The sequence below is a fragment of the Myxocyprinus asiaticus genome, chromosome 36 (genome assembly GCF_019703515.2).
Source record: "Myxocyprinus asiaticus isolate MX2 ecotype Aquarium Trade chromosome 36, UBuf_Myxa_2, whole genome shotgun sequence".
Classification (NCBI taxonomy): Eukaryota; Metazoa; Chordata; class Actinopteri; order Cypriniformes; family Catostomidae; genus Myxocyprinus; species Myxocyprinus asiaticus.
In genome coordinates this window covers 25,297,934-25,319,551 of record NC_059379.1, presented here as the reverse complement: position 1 = coordinate 25,319,551, position 21,618 = coordinate 25,297,934, and the positions used below count along the sequence as shown (strand labels likewise).

The 21,618-nt window shown below is 37.3% G+C and overlaps 1 protein-coding gene and 1 pseudogene across 3 annotated transcripts; one reads left to right on the top strand and one right to left on the bottom strand.

Moving 5' to 3' along the window:
* Positions 1-1,075: 1,075 nt before the first annotated feature.
* LOC127426860 (acyl-CoA-binding domain-containing protein 4-like) lies at positions 1,076-8,934 on the bottom strand. Of its 3 annotated transcripts, XM_051673897.1 has the most exons (11): positions 8,695-8,934; positions 8,318-8,464; positions 7,939-8,059; positions 7,664-7,748; positions 7,353-7,473; positions 7,085-7,180; positions 5,839-5,927; positions 5,540-5,744; positions 4,264-4,478; positions 2,274-2,321; positions 1,076-2,138 (listed from the first exon to the last, which is right to left on the bottom strand). In XM_051673897.1, exons 2-11 carry the CDS (start codon positions 8,403-8,405, stop codon positions 2,013-2,015), a joined length of 1,194 nt encoding a protein of 397 aa, XP_051529857.1. In that variant the 5' UTR covers positions 8,406-8,464; positions 8,695-8,934; the 3' UTR covers positions 1,076-2,012. The 3 variants fall into 3 exon arrangements, with proteins under 3 accessions (XP_051529857.1, XP_051529858.1, XP_051529859.1); XM_051673898.1 differs by lacking the exon at positions 2,274-2,321; XM_051673899.1 differs by lacking the exon at positions 8,318-8,464.
* A 1,703-nt stretch (positions 8,935-10,637) lies between these two features.
* The window catches only part of LOC127426799 (1-phosphatidylinositol 4,5-bisphosphate phosphodiesterase delta-3-A-like), a 32,870-nt pseudogene continuing 21,889 nt past the window's right edge, over positions 10,638-21,618 (top strand).

Here is a 21,618-nt window from a genome sequence, read left to right as displayed (position 1 = left end):
ACTGCAGAATCTGTTGATGTACGATTGCACGTACAAAGCATATACGGTTATAATATGATATCGTATTTGTTTCTTTTGCATTTCTACACAAAAAATGCAACACACCCCCGGACTCTCGGTAGGAATAATCACCCCTCACGCATAAAATAGTTCTACTTTCCACAGCCGTACATACACTCACAGTTTAGTAGCGGTTGTATACAAGGAGATAACGAACTTGCAATTTATATTTACTACAATCATTTGTCCTTGTTGAAATGAAAAGTCGCATCTCAATATAAAATATAACATGTCCTTTGCTTGTTTGTTGAATTTATCCGTAACGATGAAGTGAAGAAATTAGCATTGTTTGTTTTCTAGCTAGCTGAGTAATGAGGTCTAGATTAACATGAATAAGCTAGCACAAGCAAACTGATAGAAACTAAGACCAGCCGCCTTAGTTATAAACAAAGTAAATTTGCCCTTACATGTATTTCAAATATAGAAGCTAGACTTGAAATTCCTACCAGTCTCTGCCAAACATTTTATATTAGGCGGATTTACGGACGTGCTAGCTGGCAAAGTGAACCAGTTAGCCTTCTCGTATTTGTGAGATGATTAGATTTACGACTGTCAGGCATTTTTTAAGAAATCACGATAGAAGTCACTGATGCATTTTTACTATATACATTTAAATTCTTAGTTTGATTGTTAAACATTGTGTTTGCTGGCACAGCAATGTAGTCGTGCTAGGGTAGTTCGCTAGCTGCTTCACATCTGTTAAACAAGAGCCAACGCGAAGCAATACACTAGGCCTGTTCGAAAGCAATTCACGTTTCCAAGTGTTTTTCTGTCCGCATTCTTAGAAACTTTAGAGTTTTTAGTCGAAACAGAGTAAAAGCACAGTTCCAATCTATAGCATAGATCTCAGTTTACCGTCCTAATCAATACTGATAAAAAAAAAAGACCATGACAATTGATTGTTGAGGACATTTGGTTTAACAATTCAAACCACTGACTTTCAAAGCCAGAATAGACTGTGATGACATACCGTGACTGAGTTTTCTACGACCACATTCAAAGAATGAATAGAAGAGACTAGATATTTGCTTTATTTGCACTGTAACAATGGGTGTGTGAGTTTGAGGATAGAAGAAAATGCACTTGAATGCATTTAACATGAAACGCAATCCGTTCCTCAAGTAATGGATTTAGTTTGATTTTACTCCCCTTGATATTACAAAATGAATCCAGTATCCATTCAAACCCACTTTTAGTTGCAGCTACACAAAGTAAAACATACCAGCAATCGCTAATTCCATCTGTCTGTAACTGCTTACTAATCTCATGCTTAATCTCTTAAACATTAAGTGGGTGACCTTTATTGCATGTACAAGGGAACTGTTTTGTGCATTTATTAGTATCCTCTAATTACAGGACCACACACCTTGTGTACAGTCAAAAATAGTCTGTGGTTCTTTTTTCTCATTTCAGAGTGATAGCTTTCTGCATGTACATATTACTCAAGTGAAGGCCCCTGTAGTTATTAAAGACTATTTGATTGCATACATTTTACACCAATATTAGTCAGTTCCACAAAGTGCATGGCATCCTATGGCATAGTGTAAGCAAGATTTTTATAAATCCTTTTGGTGCAGATGGCATTTACATGGTTAATATTTCAGACTTCAGCAACCAGTACTAATGAATGGTGCTTATTTAAAAAAGAATATAGGTTTCATACATTATTGACAGTCAGTGACTGCCTTGGCACACTGCTACATATAACCAGAATTACACAGAACAAATTACATTATAAACATTAAATTACACAATTAAACCCAGAATTTCTCTGAAAATTGCACATATTAATATTAAATGGTAAGATCCATTTAAGAAATGAGGTTAGAATATTTCCTCTCTTCACTTGAGTCTGCTTATCAAGTGCTTTAATTGAAGCACTGAAAGCCAAATGTATTATTGATCATTCTATAACATGACTTTTCCTTTCATTTCCACTCGGCACGGTAAATTCATATGCACATGTGAAGCTTTCTCTTCCTCTGCCTCAGTAGGAACAGCAAGCCCTGAGTCACAAAAGGCCACACCAACAAAAGCAGCAATGTGCGCCCAGAGATGTCGAATGGCCACCATTTCTCCTGTGGGCACAAGAGAAATTTAAATAACAATTAACACACATCTATTTTTCCCCCAGTCAATGTTACTTGTTACAATGTATTTGACTTAGTAGAAATTAATGTTGAGGTTCATTGCAAGTCTGTCATAAGTTTTACCTTTGTCTCTGGGGATGTCAGTTGTACATAGGATCTCCATTGTGAGTTCTGGGCATTAAACATGAATAGAAGTGAAATTGTGGACTAAATTCAGTCATCAAAAAACTGATGGTGGAGGTTCTGTAAGCAATGTCACCTGTATCGTTAATTTCCACCATACTTAGACCGAGTTACACCACCCCTCTCTCTCCAAAATCCCACCCTCCAAAGACATGTCAGCAGACCCCATATCAGCAAGCCTGAACTCTCAAAATGACTGACAGGCATAGAGCACCTCAAAGTCTTCTAATTGGCTAAACAATAGCATTCCATGATCAGATTATTTTTTGCTACCACAGAAACAGGTGTGATATCCCAGGACACCTATTTAAATTATATTTGTCAGGTTGTAGGGACATTTTAGTCTCAGCTGACTGGAGTTACGTTTAAGGTTTCTGCCATTCAAAACACTCATCTTATTCCATTTTTATATAACCATGAGCTATATCTAGAATTCTTAAACTTTGACTCATACTCAAACCCATAAACAAAACAGTATTAAAATATTCACACATTTAAATCATGCAAACTGTACTTTACAGTGGTCAGTTTTGACAAATCGAGTGCACCTTTCTGTGCTTTTATTTTTAGTGCTGTCATCATATGCGAGTGAGACTCCATGCACATTGCAGGGCTCAACAGTAAGTTGGGCCAGTAGTTCAGATTTGTACTTGTCCTGACAATATTTTCTCTGACCCCACCGCAAAATATACATTCGATTTTTTTAGCAGTATTTTTATAAATGTTCCAGAAAAACGATATGTATGTTTTTCATGAAATGTTGAGTTTTCTTTTGATTTGCAATTCTAGCAGCTATAAAGTAACTTCATGACAGCTATAAACTTAAGGAGACATTTTTGTGCTGGAAAATTATGGCATACGAAGCAAAATATTACTTATTGAATGGGTTACAGATTTATAAACCATTCTAACTCATGCCTCTATAGACAATCATTCTCATAATTTCAACAAAACCTAATCTCTGTTATCCATCTTGATGACAAGTTTAAACCATTAGAATCCGCAACATCAATGTTCAGTAAATAGAAAAATTATTGTTTAAAGGAATAGTTTACCCAAAAATTAAAATTCTCTAATCATTTAATCACCCTCAAGCCATCCCAGATGTGTATGACTTTCTTTTTTCTGCAGAACATAAATATTTTTAGAAGGATATCTCAGCTCTGTAGGTCCACACAATACCAGTGAACAGTGACCAAAAATGTGAAGCTCCAAAAAGCACATAAAGGCAGCATAAAAGTAATCCATAAGACTCCAGTGGTTTAATGCGATCCAACTGAAGTGATCCAATTGGTTTTGTGTGAGAACAGACCAATCTGTAACTCCTTTTTCACTTTACGTCTTGCCATTGCAATCTCTAGGCACAGTCACGATTTCAAGCTCGATTACACTTCCTAGTGCTTGACGCATGCGCAGAGTACTAGGAAGTGTAATCGAGCTTGAAATCATGATCGCCAAGGAGACTACTGTACTGATGTAATGGTTTATAGAGAAAAAGAAGTTACATTTTGGTCTGTTCTCACTCAAAACTGATTGGAATGCTTTAGAAGACATGGATTAAACCATTGGTGTTGTATGGATTACTTTTATGCTGCCTTTATGTGCTTTTTGGTGCTTCAAGTTTTGGTCACTATTCACTTGTATTGTATGGACTTAAAGAGCTGAAATATTATTTAAAAAATCTTCATTTGTGTTCAGCAGAAGAATGAGAGAACTTTCATTTTTGGGTGAACTATCCCTTTAAGTTGTTTAAGGCATAAAAACACATGTATATGATCAACACAAGTTTTGATCTGTAATAAGGACAAAGCAGCAGTGGCCCAATAGGGTAAGTGACAGTTCTGTTAACTGGCTCCGGGCCAGCAGGCTTCTTTATTGTTGAGCCTTGCATTGTCAAGTTCTTTGCACTTGCTGACAAAAAGATGCTTACATTTGCGGTGGCAAGACCCTCAACCACCTTTAGTCTTTCCATAACGCTTTGCATGTCTTCTCTTAGTTGCCGTAAGGCTAAAACGATCTGCTGTTGCACCTGGGAATCCTGTAGCCTTTCAGGCCCTCCCTCAGAATTGTCTCCACCCTCTCCCCCTGAACCAGCACCCGAGGCAGACCGCTCCATCCATCTCGCATAGCAGTGGGCCGCATAACCTGAAACAAAACATGTATGCACACATACAAACATATACACGCAAAACAAATACTAAATAATACTGGACACAGACTGAGCATCTGTCTCAGTTCAGACGTCTCTAACGTGGATTCAACATTTAAGGGATATGAGACAGCACCCAAAAATCTAGGGCATCAGAGATCAGCCTGGTCATTCTGCACTGATTACGTGGTACCATGGGCAATTTCATATCTGAATGTTCACTTAAATAACAGAACATTTCCTGTGTGTTTTGTCAACAGTTATTGGGAATTAACTGTTGTTGTCATCTACCAAGATAAAAATATTGATCTGAGGTTGCCCTGATTCTTAAAGGAATTCACCCAAAAAATGATAATTCTCTCATCATTTCCTCACCCTTTTGCTGTCTCAAACTTGCAATTTCAATTGGACCCAAACTTTTAAGCTCCAAAAAGGAGCTCCAAAGGAGATTGTGGATGGCAAGATTAATAGTGAAAAAGGAGTTACATTTTGGTCTGTTCTCACCCAAAACTAATCGTATCGCTTCAGAAGACATGGATTAAAACACTTGAGTAGTATGGATTACCTTTTTTCTGCCTTTATGTCCTTTTTGGAGCTTGAAAGTGTAGGACCCCATTGACTTGCTTTTTATGGATAAAATCACATCATATCTCCATCAAAATATCTTTGTTTGTGTAACATAGAAGAGAAAGTCAACCAAGTTTGAGACAGCATAATGGTTGAGTAAACGATGAGAAAATTATCATTACTGGGTGAACTATTCCTTTAAGGCTAGTTCACAGTTCCCAACCACCAAAAAGAAACTCCACTAAACACCAAATTCTATTGTAAATCCAACAGCTAGCTTTTTTTTGGATTTTGCTAGGTTTACTTTCATCTACAATGGAACAGCACATTCATTCACAGAAGACTCCATAACAACTTACTTTGAACAACAATGACATTAGTATACTGAAGAAGAAAAACAAACATGTGTGTGTGTGTGTGTGTGTGTGTGTGTGTATTTCAGATTGGTTGTGTATCTAATGTGGGATTAATCTGTATAGATAATACTTACCTGAGGGTTCTCTCCAGCTTTGCTGCTGACCCTCTCTTCCTGCGTTCCTTCTCAAGGTGCTACCATGTCTTTCCTTTGCCCCCTCGCCACCATGTCCAGCACCCATCTGAGTCACCTGAGAGACCAGGGTGTAGTGATGCTCCTGGACTACAGGGGTTTCAGAGCGTGCATGCCCAATTTGGAAACTATCGGGCATTGCAGCAAGCTGTTTACACATGAAAAAAGGCAAACAATAGCAACCACTGTAGCTTGGATAAACATTAACTGGATGTAGAATTTGAATCTGTCAAAAATCATACCTTAACACTGTCCAGTTGTTCCAGTGAGTCACAGAAGATTTCACTCTCTGAGTCACTAGTCGGCCCCTGACCCTCAGACAAAGCTAGCTCTACAAACATATGCAGGGATGAAAGGGAAGTGGTATAGTGCAGAAAATCTTGGCATCACTTGTTAGTTATGCAACAGTTAAATGCTCTAACAGTCACTTTGGCCAGACATGTCTAGGCGGTAAACAAGTATTTTACGATTCCAGTTCCGATAAACTTGCATGTAACAATTCCGGTTCTTTAATGGTTCCATTAACAATTGTTTTAGTACTTTTGAGAAATAAATTTTTGGAAATAAGAAATGCAAGTCTTACTGGATTTACACTACTTTCCTCAGCAGCCTGTTTTCAAAAGCTGAGATGATTTCCTATTTTAACAGAACAAATTCGAGCACAAGGTGCATTTACACAAACATTTGAATTAAGATATTTTATTAATTGTTCATTACACATACTGTAACACAGTGACATTTCTCGGTATAATTCGATTCAGACATGATGAAATGAATGACTTGCTGTTCAGGAAGTTTTTTAAAAAGAACTGCTAATAACAGTCATTCGTTTGGGAGGTAGCGCTGTATGTTTTGTGGTGTAGATTCAAAAGGACCGACTTATAAGAGTCATTTGTTCAGGTATTGGGCTACACTGGTCGCTCTGTATGTTTCGTGCTATAGATTCAAAAGAACTGGCTCATATGACTGATTTGTTCAGGAATCGGGCTACACTGGTCGTGCTGTATGTTTCGTGCCCTTGTTTTTACAAAATGGCTCAGAAGAGTCTTTAGTTCAGGATTCAGACTACACTGGTCGTGCTGTATGTTTTGCGGTGTAGATGCAAAAGTACCGGCTCATAAGATTTATTTGTTAGAGAATTGGGCTACACTGATCACACTGTATGTTTTGTGCTGTAGATTTAAAAGAACCAGCTCATTAGAGTCATTTGTTCAGGAATCGGGGTTCACTGGTTGTGCTGTATGTTTCTCACAGTAGATTAAAAAGACCGGCTCATAAGAGTCATTAGTTCAAGAACAGGGGTACACTGGTCATGCTGTTTGTTTCTCACAGCAGATTCAAAAGAACCGGCACATATGAGTCATTTGTTCGGGAATTGTGCTTCACTGGTCTCACAAAATGTTACAATGGAAGTTTTTGGTGGACCGCAAAATATTCTCAATAGACAACCTGACAAAAGGCCACACATATAGATTATCATTCCACTACCTGTGCTTTCCAGATGAGGTTCACTTTCAGGGACTGTCTCTGTGAGGTCCTGCTCTTGAGGTGCCAGTTCTTGTGTTGCACTTTCTAGTTCACATTCTGTCAAACCATCATTTGATTCTTTGGCATTTACATTTTTCAAATATAAACTCAGAAATCATAAATACAACTCTCAAAAGGCAAAATTTGGCATTTACTGGGTATACGATTTACTCCATAATCGGCCACCTACGCAAACACACATTTTACAAGCAATCTAATGCATACACACCTGATCTTAGCGTTATAAGTGCCTCTGGAGGTCTGGGCATATCATGAATGACATGATAGAGAGGTTCAAAATAGTGGAAAAAGGGTGCAGTCTTCTCATTTATTGGCATAGTGTCTATTACCTGTAAATTAACATGTAACAACAGATTAATTCATAAGAAAACAATTCTTTTGCACGGCCTCTCTGAAAACAAATTATGATTTGCAAGTTACCTACAGCGATGTGCTAAACGTTTAGCAATATTTTTCTTCTCTCTAAGCTTACGTTATGGACTTATGGGGTTTGCACTGAAATTTTGTACGTTGACCCACCTCTTGTGCAACTTTCTTAATTTCATCCACGTAAGCAGCCATTGCGCTCTCTCGGCTCATGGCTCCCAGCTGATTCCAAGCATCCCTGACACAAGAGGAAAACATGTCATTAAGATGCCATCTCTATGTTAACCACACTTCAATGCTACAATGCTACAATGATTTTAGAAAGTTTAAAATGTTCCAAAAGATCTGGAACCATCAACAGGATCACACTTTAATTAGGCACATTATGGGACTTGAATATGTTGTGGAAAACAGGTTAAAAACCTAACCATTTGTAACGGCCTACAGGGTCCCAGAAGCCAGGACGGGACACTGTACATGGGCCACAGACTGCCTGTTTGTATAGACCATAAAAGTGCAGCATCACTTCATAAGAGGGTCTGTAGGAACCTGTGCAAGCAGAGTTTACAATTTAACACAAGAGTCACTTGTTGTTGCAAAGGTCTGAAAATGCAGATGCCAATATTGCAAATCAGTGTGTGGTGTACTCCCATATAATTTGTCAACTGGTTTTAAACTGGTTTAGATAGTAATCTACAGATGTTTGCAATGACATGCGATGAAGATTTTACTTTTGGAACATTATGATGATGATGTCAACTGCATGACAGTGATGGTGTTATTTTAGTCAATTGTGAGCAAGGCTACCATTTTTGGGTAGGCTTTGTATGACGTCGACAGCCGCCTGAAAGCGCCTTTGACAGTCTTCGGTCCCTGACATTGTAAGAGTTGGCATACCATACGGTCTCTATCTTTTCCACACTCCTGCGGCCGAAAGTTCATTAACTGGACAACCTGTAAATTATATTCACCGGTGACACATGTGTCATTCTAGTTTCTATACAATATTCAGAAAGCAAGCTTAGGAAGAGAATGAACTTGTGTTTTCAGTTCATGTACGACAATTTTCAGAAAGGATTTGTAATTACAACCCCTTCATGTAAATATCCGTCCAAGTGACTTTGCTTTTCTGCCTTCAGGACATTTGTCAGGAGGTCAAGCAGAGTTAGCGAGCTTCAACTCACCTGTCCTGTACTCCTGCTGTTGCCATAACACCCGATCACTCCTATATGACTGTAACAAAAACAATTAAGTGATCGGTCACATTGAAAACACAGTTTTAAAGAGCGGGGTGAGCTCACTCTTTGCACAAAACTTGTGTCTGAAAACTATTTACTGCTGTCTTCAAAAAAATAAAAAATAAAAAAATAAAAAAGCGATCTTTCACTACTTGGAATTTCAGCCAGGAGTTCACTTCCTGATTCGGTCACGTGGTGGATTATCTACGATGATGATTGGTCGCCGCGTTACGTCCCAACATGAGTGTTGACGTCAGAATGTGACGCGTCAAAAATGCTGTACATTTCATATTTCCATATATATACGTATACATATATATTATATACATATATGTATATAATATATATATATATATATACATATATATATATATATTAGTGTCATAAATTGTTAGTCTATAGCAGGGGTACTCAATTAAAGTTCCAAGAGGTCCGGTCTCTACATTTCCTTCCCAGCAAAAGTCTGGATAGCTTACATGGTGTCAGTAGTTATGTGGCTAGGAAATTATATATCTTTTTTTTTTTTTTTTTTATTTATTTTTTTTTTAATAGTTTTTATATCTTGCCATGTTGACAGCAATAGTACTTTGTAAAAAAAAAAAAAATCCTGATGAGGACATTGGGGGCCCAGAGACACCAAGTGGGGTCTGAGAGATCTTTTCTACCAAAAGATTAAAAGATTACATCAAGATATCATAAGTCGAGGGCACTTAGATGTGAATATTAAAAGATAAGGTCAACAGTTTGTTTTGAAGCTGAATGACAGCAGTCCAGTTTTGTTGAAATATTTTTACATTCAGAATCTATACCTATGTATGGGACATAGGAGACCTCTTGACAGATAAAATACTGTGGGTTCAGAGGTGTCCCCAGAGAGAAAATGTATAAAAATGTAAAAGCCTGAATGGACCATTTTGATATTTTCCTTAAAGTGAGAATCTGCTAACAACAAACAAACAATTTACATAACAGTGAAGCATTAATTATCTGTTTGATTAATTTAAGGATAAATAAGCTTTCCTTGCCATGATGACATCTCTGCTTAATTTTCACAAAAGTAGAACAAAAATCTGTTTATTATGAAAGGCTCCTAACATGCTGATTAATGAAGCTAAATGTAGATGGAAAAAACGTTATAGTCTTAAGGTCCTGACTCAAACCTGGCTTAGCTGAACCTCTGAATCACATATCAGACAGATGAAAATAGTTTCACTTTACTTAATTTTTGTTTTCTGCAGTGTGTTTAAGCGAAAGATGCCAGTATATGTAGCGGTGTCTCCGCTACTGTTGTTAAAATAACCGCACCTGCAACTCGTACAGTAAATTAGGCTTGATGCGGCGCCTCATGTCTATAGCGGGGAGAGAGGCAACGCGCGCGGAGCGGGAATGAAAACGCGTAGCGCTGAACGTGCTTTATTCCCGCTCCGCGGGCGAATACACATATGCTTACATAATCACTTAGCCTGGTGTCAGATAAGTAGCTGAAAGCTCCAGAATTCGGTCCGGATTTAATTGTCCTTTGTCCGGATCCGGACCCGAGGCCGCCAATTGAGTACCCCTGGTCTATAGGATGAGGGGAACGTGTCGAGTCTGTTCATTTGAATGACTATTAAATGACATTTTAGGATCTTTTAAAAAACAAATTAATATTATAAACATCTAATATGCTTTTAAATCGCATCAATGACATATCAGAGCGTCAGTGTGTCCGCCGGGCTTGAAATCAGATTCTAGTTCACTAGCTTTGATAGATTCAGTACTTTTTTTTTTTTTTTTTTTTTTTTTTTTTGAAACGGAGAACACAAGAGGGAGCCAGAGAAAATCCTCATCTCAGCACAAAGCTTTCTACTGTCAGAAGTAATCATGTGGACTGGAGAGTCCAGCAGTCCCGTTCGCATATATATATATATCGGTGGGTTTATAATGGTGTGTTTTATTTTATGCGTTTTCAATTGAGATTACAATCGTCATATTTACATTTATGTTTTATGTCTATGTCTATTCTCATTTTAACGTGATGTGCTCTTAACATACTTCGATGGATCCGATTATTCCTTGGGGTTTTAGCGCATAGATGAAGCAGGGCATCTTCATTGGAAAGCTAAATCTGTGCTTTAAACGCTTTAATGCAGCACCGTTATATTTGCGTAGGTCAGAATTTGTTTATATGGTAGAGTTACTGAAATAATAATTATGTAAATAAATAAATAAATAATAATAATAATAAATAAATAAATAAATAAATAAATAAATAACAGCAAAGCAAACCGATCCAATGAAGTTTAATTTCATCTACTTTCATATTCATCTCTTTAACATTCATGACCTCATCACATAGGGGCAGTATCTTTGCTGTTTCATGAAACATACAGCCTACATAACAGCCTTCAGTTAGAAGAACTGAGTCAGCACTGCATAGTAACTGAAGAGACAACTGTGTTTTTGTCCACATAAACCCTCCAGCCATAAGACGCAAATGGACCAAAACTGCGTCATGAAGAACGGGAAGGGGAGGAATGAAGCCGGGACGTCCCAGCCAAAATCAGACGATCCCCTGAAAAATCTGGGTAAGATGTGCAACAACATCTGGAATTTAATTATTATTAGGCTATTATTATTATCATTATTATTATAAAATGGCTTTTTATTATTATTTTTTATTTTTTTATTTATTTATTTTTATCTCAGCAGATGCTCATTCTAGAGCATGCTTAATCATTTAATGCCACTGAGACAGTAATGGTTTGTAGTAATGTGAATTACAATGAGCCCAGGCAATTTTGCGCTGGCAAAGCTGTGTGTGGTTATTCCATCTCAATTCCTCAACAGGTTTAAGATCATTTATTCACAAAAATGCTTTAGGTTTCTCAAGGGAGAATCGAGGGAGTGAGGAAATTAGGGAAGCCAAATTGGAAAATGCATACTTCATTCTATTTAGATATTGTTTCTTGTAACCTGTTGATGTGCATGCCCCCCAGAACTGATGTCACTTTGCTTAAATGAGTTCACATTTACTTTATAGTCTAGTCAGAAAAGAGTTAATAATGTAACATTATGAACAATTTTGAACAGCACATTATAGAGTAAATGTGAACTCATTTAAGCAAAGTAAAGTCAAACCCATGGGTGGGGTCAATGAGCATCAACAACTTTACTAAAATACATTTTTAATTTAAATGTAAAATGTCCTTATAGAAATTTGCATGGATGGATCCAGTCGATGAGACAATAACTATGCAAACTGATAATGGAAAAAAAAACCCTCTCTCTGCATTTCCTTTTTGAATGAAAATGAAGTTAATGCACATATACTATCCAAAAGATATGTACACTGAAAAATGACAGTGTTTTTAACATTAAAAAATGTAAAGCAATAAAATGGTAATAAAGAAATAAATAGGAACATTAAGCCGCCCTAACTGAAAATAATATGTGTCCCCAGAAATCCATGATCCATCATATGTTTATTCTTATTTCATTTATTAGTTAGCAACATCAGGCTGTGTTTTATGTTATTTAATGAATGCTTATTTTATTTGAGTTATTCCAGTGTTTTGTGTGGGCTTTACCATTTTGACCATAATATGTTTATTATTAACCATGTCTGATGAAAATGTGTCTTTTGATGAATTTGGAGTTATTTGACCTTCCATCTTATTGCCTATGTTGTTATGGTGGTATATGTTGTAGCACCAAATATAAATTTAGAAGTATATATATATATATATAAGTAGTTTGGTTCATTAACATCATATTTCATGGTTTATATAGTTAAACTAAAAATTATATATAATCCATACATCAGCATGCCTCAAATTATTGCTTTTTCCCTTTGTGTGAGACAGTGTTGGTCTATGGTCCCTAATTTCAGAGCTCATCATTTATTAAATAACAGCCTTCCTCGACTAACTTGCTATACCTTACCCCCAGTGCTGTAATTCAGTGAATCCTCAATAAGAACAAGCTGAAGGAAATACCCCTTTGGGATCCATTTCAGGCAGTTCACTAATCACTCCTCAGACTAAAGTGGAAGCTAATTGTATTAGGGCATGGGTATCTTAAGAACTCAGTATGCTGTTTCTGAAACAGATTGCTTCCAGTTTTAGCTTATTGTACTTTACTGTTAGTCATTTTGACTTGAAATGAACAAGTTGTAAATGGCATATCTGCATCATATCATGCATGATTAACAGACTGTGACCCATGATTTGTGTTGTTAGAATGGTACCTTTGTTAACAGAAGTATGTAGTTGAGCTGTTTTTTTTTAGACTTGTATAGGGGTTATTTCTGATCAGTAGACAGCCCAAGGAGAATGTAAGGCTCTTTGATAAAAGAACCGTACAGGTTCAACAAATGGATGGATAGTAAATTAAATGATTCTACACTTGACTCACATGAGTTGTTAATATGGTACAACCCTAATTTTGAATAGGTGGTGTAACAGTTTTTGTTTTGATGAGCGATGAAGAAGAGAAGTTATTTGCAACTTTAGAAAGTCCAAAGACAGTTTAAGCCCTTGCATAGTAGTTTGTGCAATTGCTTCAAGTTAGAGACTTAGTTTCAAGTTTGGACTTAAGTTTAAACTTAACGGGATAGTTCACCAAAAAATGAAAATTGTCTCATCATTTACTCACCCTCATTCCATCCCAGAGGTGTATGACTTTCATTCTTCTGCCAAAATTTTTTGAACAATATCTCAGCTCTGTAGGTCCATTCAATACAAATCAACAGTGTCCAAAACTTTGAAGCTCAAAAAGCACATAAAGGCAGCATACAAGTAATCCATGCAACTCCAGTGTTTTAATCCATGTTTTCTGAAGCAATATGATAGGTGTGGGTGTGAAACAAATCAACATTTAAGAACTTTCTTACTATAGAAAGGGATGCAAATCATCAGAGACAAAAGAAGAACTCTTAGGAGAGAAGAGAGCGCTTAGGAGGGCTGTTTGAAAGAGGACATTTATAATAAAAAAAGGACATAAATCTGTTTATCACCCACACCTATCATATCTCTTCTGAAGACATGAATTTTACCGCTGGAGTTGTATGGATTACTTTTATGCTGCTTTTATGTGCTTTTTGGAGCTTCAAAGTTTTGGTCACCATTCACTTGCATTGAATTGACCAACAGCTGACATATTTTTCTAAAAATCTTCAGCAGAAGAAAGAAAGTCATATCTACACATCTGCATGAGGGTGAGTAACTGATGAGAGACTTTTCATTGAGAGCATTGAACTGTCAAAGAAAGTGCTTCAGTTAACAATGGCATAATAAAATTACATTTCAAACAGAAATGTGTTCAAAAGTCGGAGCCTTTTTAGAATCCTGAGTTTACAACTTGTGATTACAAGTTCTACGAAGACGTGAATGCTTTTTACAAGTCGGAATCTCGTAATTACAGTAATTTCGATATGACGTGAACGCACCATAAGTTTCAAGTTCAAACTTAAGTTAACTTAAAAGGCTTAATTTACTCAACAAGGAAAATTCTATCATTGTCAGTCTCAGTCATCTGCTTTTGTGTTCCATGGAATAAAGAAAGTCATGGGTTTAAAATGACATAATGAGGGGAGTAAATAAAATAAAAAAAAACATTTTTGGGTGAGCTATCCCTTTAAGTCTCAGTTTTAGAGCACCACAATGATCATTCCTTTCTAAAATGAACCCCTGCAGGGGTCCAGGATGATGAGGATGTGAAGATGATGCTGCAAGGCGCTTCCATGATGAAGGTGCGATCTCCACGCTGGCAGAGGAAGCGTATGCTAAAGTTGCTGGATGATGGAATCACGGTCTGGTGTGAATCCAACAAGAGCTCCAGCAAAGCCAAATCTCAGCAGTCCTGTGAGTTGCCATTCTCACCATTTATCTGTGTTTATGCACAAAAGCAAATGTTTTAAGGCTTTTTATACATCTGTAGGTGAATAGATGAAAAGTGATGTTCTGTACTCTGTGCTATGAAGAGAGCCCCGCTCGGAAAATATACCACTTAATTATGGCTGTATAAACAGGCCACAGCACTGACTGTCATTACAGGGCTGGTCTATTTGCAGTTTAGATGGGGGGGTTCCTCTTTTTTTCTCTAAGCTTCACTGTATGCTCTAATTACAGTCTATGGCTGGGTGGTTAGAAAGCAGCCCTTCACATTATGGTTTGCTCCATATAGTTACATGAATAATAATCATTGCCCTGGCAACTGTGCCACATGGCCTAAATTAGAATTATGGTCTTTAATTGCCTCTAGTTAGAAAGATCATGTTTTGTGTGATGTGGCTGAGGCAAGTGTGTGAATACCCACTTGTATGCTAACACTGTCGTGTGTGTGTGTGTGTGTGTGTGTGTGTGTGTGTGCCTTTAGTAAGAAAAATCACAAATGAGATCTCTTTAATATCTCATTTGCTTCTCCTAGACGGCAATAGGATTAATTGGAGAGCAAATGGAGAATTTTGCTCAAGTCTTGTGTTTCTTTGATTTTTCTCATAAGAAATCGACCCGTTACCTCACATGCGTCACATCTAAAGTTTCAGAAGAGATCTCACCATCTCACACAGTGCTCAGATTTGTTAAGATACCAAAGTCTGCAATCAAAGTCAGAGATTTCTGTTTGAACCAGAGACTAAACAAACATTATTTTTTCGTTCCGGTTCAGAAGTTACTCAGTCTCCTTTCCAAAAGGTTACCGGTTAGAACAAAATAAAAGACTGTTTAATATCGTTCTTTTTAAAATGACAGTACTCTGTGCTAAGTGGTGGGTGAAATACCAATTGTAGTGTTGCCAGATCTCACAAGTGAAATAAGCAACTTGTTCTGGAAAAACAAGCCCAAAATAAGCCACTTCCCTCACCAAAATAAGTGAAAATAAGCAATTATTTTGTGTGGTGGATTTATTGGCATAGAAATCATAACAAGCAGTTAATTAACAGTTACCTAAGTATAATTTTAATTACAGATCTGCTTCTGAGTCAAAACTCGGCAGCATCAAATCTGTATTAATGCATCATATCTAACAATAATTCAGTGAAGACTTGGAACCAACTGAGAAAAGTACTTTTTACCTCTAATAATGTTTTCATTGTATCTGGATTAGCTGTGCATGTACAGTATATGTAGTAATTATATACAGCTGTTAAAAAGGTCTTCATTCACAGAATGCGACATCCACAACGGGCAATTAGGCAAAGAAATGTGTGATGCCACGGTTTCCTTCAGGATCATATCACATGTTTCATTTTTTCGGGCAGCATGAAGTTGTGTAGTTCCGAAAATGTACTGTGATAAACCCTTTGGCCTATGATTTCATGTAAAAATTATCGTAACAAAAATTAACCGGTTATAACCAATTATTAGCATTTAAAAATAATGTTTTCACTCCGGAACAATTTTAAAATCACTTTGTTTCCGGTTACGTTCTTCTAAAAATTTTGTTCGTTTTCGTTTTTGCTCTTTGAACTGTTTTTAGTCCCTGATTTGAACTCAAATATTTCTCTTCAAATTCTAAATTATCTGAGCTAAACTTTCCACATCAATTTTATAGCTATATATAGCCACACTCCACATAAAAAGGTTGTGTGTAGTTTAATTTTTCCAAAGGCAAAGTTGATCCTTATATTAAATATGTTTAAGAACTCCATCCGTCTCTTGAGCTATTGAGCAATTTCTGGGCAACAAAATTTTCCTCTGGATGTGTGTGCTGCAGGTGCCCTTACCATAAAGCTCTTACAGTTTGTATTTGTTTATGTATGATTTATGTACTTTAGATCAGCTCTTACTTCAGCTTGTGCTATTTAATAATGTGATACTTCCCAGCTGAATGTGAAAAATGACACGTTAAAATTTTTAATTCTTAGTTTTAGCACCACTGTAACATCTGAACAGGCTCCCGTCGACCAGAGGGAGCCCTCACCTGAATATTGAACTCTGTCACTTCCTGTTCTTGCCACATCAGTTCCTGTTTGGTCTTTCACCATGTATATAAGCCATGTACTCACAGTAGCACTTTGCGAGGTATTGCCAGTTATCTGCCTTACCAAGCGTTATTCTCTGCCATTGTTTTTGACTACTGTTATGACCATTGCTTACGTTTGCTGGATTTACATCTCTGGATTACTGTTCTTGCAGGTGGTATAGCTGCCCATTCGTCTTGGCAAAATGCCTCCAGGTCATGCAAAGTTTTGGTCGTCTTGCACGAACCGCACGTTTGAGATCTCCCCAGAGTGGCTTGATGATATTAAGGTCAGGAGACTGTGATGGCCACTCCAGAACCTTCACCTTTTTCTGCTGTAAACACTGGAGGGTCAACTTGGCCTTGTGCTTAGGGTCGTTGTTGTGCTGGAAAGTCCAAGAGCGTCCCATGTGTAGCTTTCGTGCAGAAGAATGCAAATTGTCTGCCAGTATTTTCTGATAACATGCTGCATTCATCTTGCCATCAATTTTCACAAGATTCCCCGTGCCTTTAGAGCTCACACACCCCCAAAATATCAGTGAGCCACCACCATGCTTCACAGTGGGGAAGGTATTCTTTTCACTATAGGCCTTATTGACCCTTCTCCAAACATAGCGCTTATGGTTGTGACCATAAAGCTCTATTTTGGTCTCGTCACTCCAAATTACAGTGTGCCAGAATCTGTGAGGCATGTCAAGGTGTTGTAGGGCATATTGTAACCGGGCTTTTTTGTGGCATTGGTGCAGTAAAGGCTTATTTTTGTTCAAGTATCGTCGAACTGTGCGACGAATTGAGGCAAATTTTCTTTGTATCCCGAACAATTCTTCTGGCAGTTGTGGCTGAAATCTTTCTTGGTCTACCTGACCTTGGCTTGGTATCAAGAGATCCCCGAATTTTCCACTTCTTAATAAGTGATTGAACAGTACTGACTGGCATTTTCAAGACTTTGGATATCTTTTTATATCCTTTTCCATCTTTATAAAGTTCCATTACCTTGTTACATAGGTCTTTTGACAGCTCTTTTCTGTTCCCCATGGCTCAGTATCTAGCCTGCTCAGTGACTATTTATACACAGACACTAATTGCAATTTAAAAAGCCACAGGTGTGGGAAATTAACCTTTAATTGCCATTTAAACCTGTGTGTGTCACCTTGTGTGTCTGTAACAAGGCCAAACATTCAAGGGTATGTAAACTTTTGATCAGGGCCATTTGGGTGATTTCTGTTATCATTATGATTTAAAAAGGAGCCAAACAACTATGTAATAATAAATGCCTTCATATGATCACTATCCTTATATAAAAGACAGTTTTTTGCATGATCAGTCATATTTTCAAAATCAATGCCAAAATGTCACAATTTCTGCCAGGGTATGCAAACTTTTGAGCACAACTGTATGTAGGTCCCTTCAAGATCTTACGTCAAGTTAATCCTGTCACATACCGTTTAGAATTACCTGCCACTTACCGCATCTCTCCTTATTTTCATGTGTCCCTCCTGAAACCTGAGTCCTGAGGCTACTGATGTGGGACCTCCTCCGCCGCTTAAAATCGATGGATCTCCTGCCTACCTAGTTCGGGAGATTCTCAATTCTCGCAGGAGGGGTGGTCAACTTCAACACCTCGTGGACTGGGAGGGATACGGCCCAGAGGAGAGATCGTGGATACCAGCCAAAGACATCTTGGACCCATCACTCATCAGAGACTTTCATCAAGCCCACCCATCCATCGCCTGGCCCCAAGACCAAGAGGTTGTCCCAGGAGAGGAACACCTAGAGGTGTTTTTAAAAGTGGGGAATCTGTAACGTCTGAACAGGCTCCCGTCGACCAGAGGGAGCCCTCACCTGAATATTGAACTCTGTCACTTCCTGTTCCTGCCACATCAGTTCCTGTTTGGTCTTTCACCGTGAATATAAGGCATGTACTCACAGTAGCACTTTGCGAAGTATTGCCAGTTATCTGCCTTACCAAGCGTTATTCTCTGCCATTGTTTTTGGCTACTGTTATGACCATTGCTTACGTTTGCTGGATTTACGTCTCTGGATTACCGTTTTGGATTTGTTTGCCTGTGGACCGATTTATCTGTGTTCTGGCCCAAGCCTGTGACCTGACTACATTTAATGCCTCCTACACACTACACGACTTTCAAAGACGTCGGACTGTGGTATCTTTCATATTACACAACTGTCTGTCTTGTCATGGAAGTCGTAGGGTTTTCAAATTACACAAGGAATTGGCGACAGGGGTGAACACATTACAAAATATTTCACTATTGACGAATCCCCGACGACTCTGCCTGGACTCCAGATTACGTTTCACAACAGAGTACACGCGAGAAGTGATACGAGATACGAAAACAAATGCATGATCATATGTAATGCATTTCAGAATATAATGTGTATGTTTTTAATCGCCTAAAGGCATCATATATTTTATTGGTTACAATATGAAAAGGTACCTCCTACTGAAAAATCGACCTATTTGCTTACCTGAGTGTCCAAGAGAATTGGCAATTTATCTTCAACTCTTCTCTTTCTCCACCCGGTTGTGGTACAGTTCAGAGGAAACATCAAATAGGCACAGGTGCTCCTGCCAATGTTCCACTAATATTTCCTCCATTTCTTCGGTCCAATGAGACTTTCTTGATACCGCAGTCATGCTAGGTGATGTTCTGTTGCAAGTCATACCTCATCCTTTCAACCACAATATAGAGATAAACAGAGAGATTATTTACAGTGTGCTTTCTGTTTTTATTGCAGTGATAAATCAGGATATGCAAACCCATAGGAAATATATTAAAACAGGCTGTGTAAGGTTTGTTCTTTATAAATCAGTGTTAAAAATAGCTAACATTTGGGTTTAGTCTCAACAAATTATTCTGTATGGAAACTGAATGGTTTTAACAATTGACAGAACACAAATATAGGGAATCTGTTTATCTTGTGGTCCATTGGAGCTCAAAGATCACAAAGTCCGGTTTACATGCTGTCATGCTCTGTGATTTAGGCCACTGCTGTCTACCTCCTGCACACTGGCACAGGCATTTTCTAATTTTAGAGGCTGTTTTGGCTTATTTGGTATATTGAACTATACACAGAGACTGGAAAAGCAAAGATGTCTGTGTGTTTGCCATTCAGTATTTGATTCCTTATTTTGGCATGCCTGTCAATATTAACAATACTAGGGTAGTTGACATGAAATACTTTTGGAAAGTTGACGTCCTGTGGTGAGAAATGCTATATACTCCATTTAAACCTATATAAATAAATATTTATAAAAGATATACATTTGAACCTAAAATCTTGATGTTGGTTATGTGTCAATTAACCATCAGTTAAAATGTTTGATTGATCTAAGCCTGGTTATGTCGGATTAAAAATACATTCTGCCTTACTATACCTCATTGTCTTCCTTTGCTTTCAGTTACCGTGACAGAAGTGGAGTGTGTGCAGGAGGGCTGTCAATCCGAGATGTTGAGAAAGTCTCACCACTGTATTCAAGGGAGGGAGGAAGAGCTTGGATCTCCAATGTGCCACTAAAGAGGAAGCGCAGTGCTGGGCCCGTGGTATTCACACCCTGCAGGGCAGAGTCAGCAACATGACCCAGAAAGAGAAACTTGACCAATATCCTTCAGCAGCACAACTAATCAAAGTCAGTTGTACTCTTGAGTCCCAGTTTATCAACCCAGGTCATAATCAAATCAGACATGACAAATCCTTACCGTTATTTGGTACTGATAAAGTTATTCTTCTCTTTTCCATCAGGATAATGAATTAAAGTTGTCCTTCTAGCATTTTTTTCTTTAAATGGAGAGCAAGTGTCTGCCAGGTTTATTTAGTTTTGAATAAATTTAATTTAGTTTCTATTTTATTTTAAATGAACAGTTTAAAACAATTTTAGTTTTTGTTCACTCTATGTTAGTTTTAAGGTAGCACTTTACAATAAGGTTGTAGATGTTAACATTAGTATATGCATTAGGTATCACGAAACAACAATTAACAATATATTTTACAGTATTTATTAATCTTGGTTAATGTTAATTTATAAAGATACAATTGTTCATTTGAGTTGCATTTACAATGCATTTACAAATGTTAACATATACAACTTTTTATTTTAAAAATGTATTAGTAGATGTTGAAATTAACAATAACCAAGATTAATAAGTGCTGAAAAAGCATTGTTTATTGTTAGTTCTTGTTACTTAATGTAGTTAACTAATCTTAATAAATGCAACTTTATTGTAAAGTGTTACCAGTTTAAGTTTTTCCAGTGTTTTGTAGTTGAAGTTTATATTAAGTTTTTCAGTATATTTTAAAACATTTTTTTTTTTTTAGGGCTGCCAATGTTGCATTGTTTTAACTGATATAATTTAAATATATTTAATTTTGTTAAATTTCTCAGGGCCATTGTGTTAAAGGGATAGTTCACCCAAAAATGAAAATTCTTGCATAAATTACTCACCCACATGCCATCCCAGATGTGTATGACTTTCTTTCTTATGCAGAACACAAACGAAGATTTTTAGAAGAATATCTGAGCTCTGTAGGTCCATACAATGAAAGTGAAGGGTGACCAGAACTCAGAAGGTCCAAAAGGCAGCAAAAAATGAATCCATAAGACTCCAGTGGTTTAATCCATGTCTTCAGAAGCAATATGATAGGTGTGGGTAAGAAACAGATAGATATTTAAATCCTTTTTTACTAAAAATCTCCACCTTTGACCAGCCCAAATAGTACGTGGCTGAATGTGGAAGTGAAAGTGAAAGTGTAGAATTACAGTAGAAATGACTTAAATAGTGATCTGTTTCTCACCCATACCTACCATATTGCTTCTGAAGACATGATTTTAACCACTGGAGTCATATGGATTAATTTTTTGCTGCCTTTATGTACTTTTTGGACCTTCTGAATTCTGGTCACCATTCACAT